Source organism: Abrus precatorius, unplaced genomic scaffold (assembly GCF_003935025.1).
Source record: "Abrus precatorius isolate BTA unplaced genomic scaffold, Abrus_2018 Scaffold5, whole genome shotgun sequence".
NCBI classification, from domain to species: Eukaryota; Viridiplantae; Streptophyta; class Magnoliopsida; order Fabales; family Fabaceae; genus Abrus; species Abrus precatorius.
In genome coordinates, this window is record NW_020874395.1 from 5,572,614 (window position 1) to 5,578,613 (window position 6,000).

Sequence of the window (6,000 nt, forward strand, 5' to 3'; positions counted from 1 at the left end):
TAGATAGCTAACCTCACACACATAAATATAAGGTGTTTTTTTAACAAAAAAAAATAAGGTGTTTTAAAATAAGAAAATAAGTGTATATTTATTTTAAAATTTATATTAGAATGCATTTTAAATTAAACAAATAAGTATACATAATTTAATGCATATTTGGTAGCATGTTGAGCTCCTCACACAAAAATTATTGTGGATAATGTTGTTATAAGTGTGCATTTAATACTATTTTAACATAATTTGAAACGTTCTATTAAAAATTGTAATAAATTACATTTACATTTCTTAAAATTTTATATATTTTTTGTCTTATATAGTTTTTATTTATATAATAATATAACCACTCATACATTTTTTATCACACAAATTATATTTACCTTATGTAAAAATTAAGAGTAATTAAAATAATATTAAAAATAAATAAAACGTTATTAAAATATAAAGGAATAAATATAAATGACTCTCAAGATAATCATCTTTTCAGTAGAGCTATTTCTCATAAGGTAATATTGTTATTTTTCAAAAATATTTTATATCCTGTTATGATTAAATAGTTAAACATAATTTTTATATTTAAAATCTATTTTTAATTGTACATGAATGAAAATAAATGTAATAATTTTTTAATTATATATAATAAATTTATATTAAAAACTATGACATTTAATATTATGAGTGCACTTACTAATATTAAATTATATAAATTTAAATAAAAATCTATAATATATAAACTTTTTACGAATATATTGTAAAATTAAAAAAATGAATATAATCAAAATCGTATTTTTTTTCTTTAGATAAAATTTATAATATTTTTATAATTAAGAGTGCTTGATGCTTCATATAATAATAATAATTATCGATAATTTTATACTAATAAATAGTAAAATTAATAGTTTAATTAAAAAATTATTTTTTAATTTTTAAAATATTAAAAAATTTAAACTGTTAAACTCTCTCAAGTGTACACATACTATTTTCTTAGTTGTGTGAAAAAAGCATGGAATGAACACGTTTTGAAGGTGGGTGGTTTTGCTGTTCCATGCCAGAGAGCTGCAAACCAACAGTTACTGAAAAACCAGAAAAGAAACTATTAATTACCCAAAAATAAAAGTAGACAGAAAGCCCCACTCCAACCTTCTTCCTTTTCTGTTTATTTTTTGTTTTTAAATTCAATTATATATATATATATATATATATATTTTTTTTTTATTTTATTTTTTTCCTTTTTCTAGGTTTGGAGATTGGAGTGTTGAAGAATCATTGGAAGCTCAGCCACTGTGTGAACTGCGAAGTCAGCACTGTCCCCCTCTCTCTCTCTCCCACTCAACTCAAATGCTCTTTCCCCTTTTCTTTCCTTTTAAAAATTAGGTACATTATGTAAGCACTTATCATATTATTATTTTATTAAAAGTTTTTTACCTTATTAATACACGTTAATTTTATTCATTTAGATTCTCTTATAACCTTTATGACACGATAACATTATATTATTCAATAATATAAAAGAATCTAAGTCTAGTTTTTATTATGTAAGCTATTGTGCTAAAATTTAAATTTTGATTTTAGAATAATTTTAAAATCTCTATAATATAAAACTTAAGTTAATAAAACAACTTTTTAATGTATCTTTACAGATATAAAACAAATATATATATGTAATATCTTAATTGAAAATTATATAATATCACAAAGTCTAAAAATAGTATCAACAATTTTATTAGTCTTAATTTTTAAATTTAAGTTTAATCATTTAATGTAATTTTTTAAAATATTTATAACATTCAAAATAGAAATATATAATAAATACTTTATTTTTAAACAAAGAATTATTAATACTATAGTTTTAATAAATATATTATTTACTAATGTTAAAATAATCTTCAATAACGTTAGGGACAATGATAACAGTAAGGTTGATGATGACACGTAAATTAAAATATTGATTCTCTAGAGGATATTTTAATCTCCGAACGCATATCATGTACCAACTTAAGCATATATTTTCACAGCAAATGGAGGGTGTCTTCATGTAGAGACTCTCTCTCTCTCTCTCTTCTTCTTCTTCTTCCTTAATGGCTTCCTTCATCACTTGAAGTCACTTCTGTCACATCCCCTTCGTCACTCTCTTCCTCATATCCTTCTCACAGCAACTCATTCAACTTCACACTTTCCTCATGCATTAGCTGCAAAGAGGCCTAAACAATCTTCAACGTCTCTCTTTCTCTTTGTTCTTAACAAATGATTCTGTAACGCTTCCCCTAATTCCATTTGATTTGGCTCTTCCTCTCCTATGAGGGTGCTTTTTTATTCTCTTCTTTATAACTACATGTTGGCTTTCTTTTTTGTGCTTTGTCTCTTCCCTTTTGCACCCTTTCTTTCTGCTTATGCACATCTGAATAAATATGCACAAACTTAGAATATATCACTTTTTTATGTGTTAACCTTTCAACACTGAACAACCCCATGATGCGATCAAGGTAAGCAAGCATCTTTATGAAGATAGTATCTCTAATCTCAATAGCCATGAATTTCCATTGACAAATAGATTTATTTGATTCTAACTTCTTCTATAGTTATTAGTTCTCATTGCTGAAATTTATGTATGTGTTTTTTTAAAATTTCTGTACAAGTGTTTGCTTAATAATTAGTATCTTCACATGGATTTAGTCATTTGTTACTTTTTTTTTTTAAAACCAAGAAGACTCTGTTTTCAACATGTGTTGTGTGAGACAGCACTGTTCAAGCAATGAAAATGACTTTTTCTTTTTCTTTTTAGTTTGGGTAAGACTATTAACTGTCACTTGTATGTGGGTGCCACCATAAATATGTACTTGGGCTACATGTATTGTGTTTGTTCATTGGCTATTATTTGCATTGTGCTTCTTGTTCTTAACTGTTGTTGCTGATAATTCACCTGGATTTTCTGTCTACAGTTACAGATAGTTAGCATGCAATAAGGTGCAAAGGGTTGGCTGGTCAACATTCAGAGCAGAAGAAACAGAAAGAAGGAAAAAGAGTATTTTCCTCGAAATGAGTTGGTATGTCTAGTAGAAAAACATTGCCTGTGTGGAACTTTTGTGGTGGCACTTGCAGGGTTTCTCATAGTTCCTCGGTTGAAAAGATGAGAATTCTGCAAGTGTCACCTTCTAATGGCAATGGTTCCTCCTCAAGTGAAGAGCCTCAGGATGCAGATTATGATGTTCCATGTCTCAGTGATGAGCTAGAGACCATGATATTGGCACGATTTCCAATATCAAAACACTGGAAGATGTGTTGTCTAAGCAAGCGGTTTTTTACCCTACTGAAGAGTGGTGAAATCTATAGAATAAGAAGAATGATAGGGTTAAAAGAACCAAGTGTGTTTATGTTAGCAAGTGGAGAGAAAAATTGGTGTGCATTTGATTGTCATTTCAGGTCCTGGAAGAAGCTCCCTATTATTCCATCAGATTACAATTTTGAGTGGGGGGATAAAGAGTCATTTTCTGCAGGAACCCATTTGTTTGTTTCAGGTAAGGAGGTTGAAGGTACTGTTGTTTGGAGGTATGAGTTAGCAACAAATGAATGGTTCAAGGGTCCTTCCATGCTCAGTCCAAGGTGCCTTTTTGCATCAGCCTCTTGCGGTACAATGGCTTTTGTTGCAGGTGGACTTGAGACAACAACTTGGGAAGTTTTGAATTCAGCTGAGAAATACAATTCTGAAAGCCAGTGTTGGGAGCCCCTCCCAAGGATGATACAAAAGAGGAAGTTTTGCTCAGGTTGTTACTTGGACAACAAGTTCTATGTTGTTGGAGGACAAGATGAGCAACAAAAAGACCTCACTTGTGGGGAGTTCTTTGATGAAGAGACTAATAGTTGGAACTTAATTCCTCACATGTTGAAAGATATTCCTGTTTCAACTCCAAGATCACCACCTCTTATTGCTGTTGCCAACAATAAGCTCTATACCATCGATGCTTTCTCAAATGAGCTAAAAGTTTATATGAAGGGAAGCAACTCATGGAAGAAGTTAGGACCAGTTCCGGTGAGAGCTGATGCACTAGGAGGTTGGGGTGTGGCATTCAAATCCTTGGGTAATGAGTTGCTTGTTATAGGGGCTACCACTGTCTCCTATTCACCCCGTGCCATGATGACTATATACACTTGCTGCCCTGATCCATGTTCTGAGAAACTGAATTGGAAGCAAATTGTATGTGGCAGCACCCACCTTAATCCCTTTATTCACAATTGTGCTGTTATGTTAGCCTGAACCTTGATGTAAGAATTTTGAGTAATAAGCAGATTAGCTTGACTAAAAAGAAAAGGAATAAGAAAAGTTTACCGGTTAAAATGGAGTGATCTTTTTAATTTCAAGCTTCTGTTGTTTAATATTTGTTTCATGTAAGCCACATGAGGGTGTCACTTCATGAAACTACTAGAATAGCATAGGTTAGTTAGGAAGCTTGTTTACGTATCTTGTTTCTTCATTGAGTTAAAATTCCAAATGCAATCTATTGATGGTGAAGAGAACCAGAAAATAAACTTCATAGTTCAAAATTTAAATTGTCTCTCATTTGTTTCCTCTGTCTCAGTTTTCCTGATATAGTGATTTATGTCAAAATTACAAACCATAAGAAGGCCCTCCATTTTTTTTTTGTATTTAGGGAGCTAGCATCTGATAGCTAAAGGAAGAAGATTTGAACCTGGTTCTCCTCTTCTAGTGGAAAGTTAGGTTACCACCTCAGATGTTGCTAATTGACCTGTACTAATACTATGTGGAGTTTGTGAAGAGGAATATGTTTACAAAAGAATAATTGCTTACTAAGACATCAATTTGTCTATTTAAATTATGAAAAAGTATTAGTACTCAAGTCTACATCACCTTTCATAAAACAATAATGGTATATATTTAATCAACAGTTTGCGTGTGCTTACCCATTAATTTAAAAGGTATTTGTAAATAGGGATGGTGATTGAGTAGTTACATATATATAAATTGTTAGTTTAATAAGTTTAATGATTGATAAAAAAAAAATGCTAAGAATAACATCTATTCTTTTTTAAGGAACCACTCGTATTCAAATTTAATGTAACTTTGACAGATAACATTAAATTTATAAAATAATGACCATGAATTCACTATTAACTTTAAGTGATTAACCAGTTAAATTAGTTAATAATTTGTGATACATGACGAGTGTGGAATGGTTAAAAAAGAGTTTTTGTGCAAGAAAATATTCTATATCAATGATACGCAAATGCTCGGTACATTCATAGCTAAAATGATTTTCTCATTTTTCACTTTTTGTAGAAAAAAAGGGAGACTAAGTTGTAAAGATTCCATGACTTCACCTTGTGCTGTGAAAGTAAGGTGACACTGACAATTTTCCTATTGAAGAAGCAAATATATTTTTCAGTTTCTTAGGTTATCTGTCACTTAGTTGATGAAACACTTATCTTTGAATGCATTTGGTACCAAAGGCAGAAATTTATTTAAATGATATTTCCTTATACACATATATTTCAAGATAGAATTCTGATGCACCTGTTTAAGACATTCCATATATCCTTCTACTCAAACCAATACACCTTTGTAAATTATGATCTTACCATTTATGTACTCTGAAGAAAATAGTCCAAAAACTTGATCATAAAATTATTCTCAAAACACCTTTTTTAAAAATAAATAAAGTCTTTGATAGCTCTGCTGAAGTCTGATTCACATACTTTCTGTAACTACAGTTTCATGCTAACTGAAGTCCATATAAAATTGCAAGTTTTGCATAAAGATTATGATAAAGCAATATTTTGTTTCAGTTATTATATATGATAAAACTCTTTGAATAGATTTTTTTTCCTCATAGAGTTTGCATTCAATACTTTTTATTTAAGATGAATTAAGCATATGGCATTTAAATTAACCATTTATTGAGTATATCTAAACTATTTTATAAGCACATTGACTAACTGATCTTTTTCTTTTCTTTATTTTGGTTAAAGATAATCCATGATTTATGCGAA

The 6,000-nt window shown here is 29.6% G+C and overlaps 1 protein-coding gene across 1 annotated transcript; it reads left to right on the forward strand.

Moving 5' to 3' along the window:
* The first annotated feature begins 3,043 nt into the window (after positions 1-3,043).
* LOC113866553 (F-box/kelch-repeat protein At3g27150-like) lies at positions 3,044-4,249 on the forward strand. Its single transcript, XM_027501381.1, has one exon. The coding sequence runs from the start codon at positions 3,044-3,046 to the stop codon at positions 4,247-4,249; it is 1,206 nt and encodes a 401-aa protein (XP_027357182.1).
* The last annotated feature ends 1,751 nt before the right edge of the window (positions 4,250-6,000 follow it).

Coding starts and splice junctions, on each gene's coding strand:
- LOC113866553 (XM_027501381.1), top strand. CDS start 3,044: ATGTCTAGTAGAAAAACATTGCCTGTGTGGAACTTTTGTGGTGGCACT.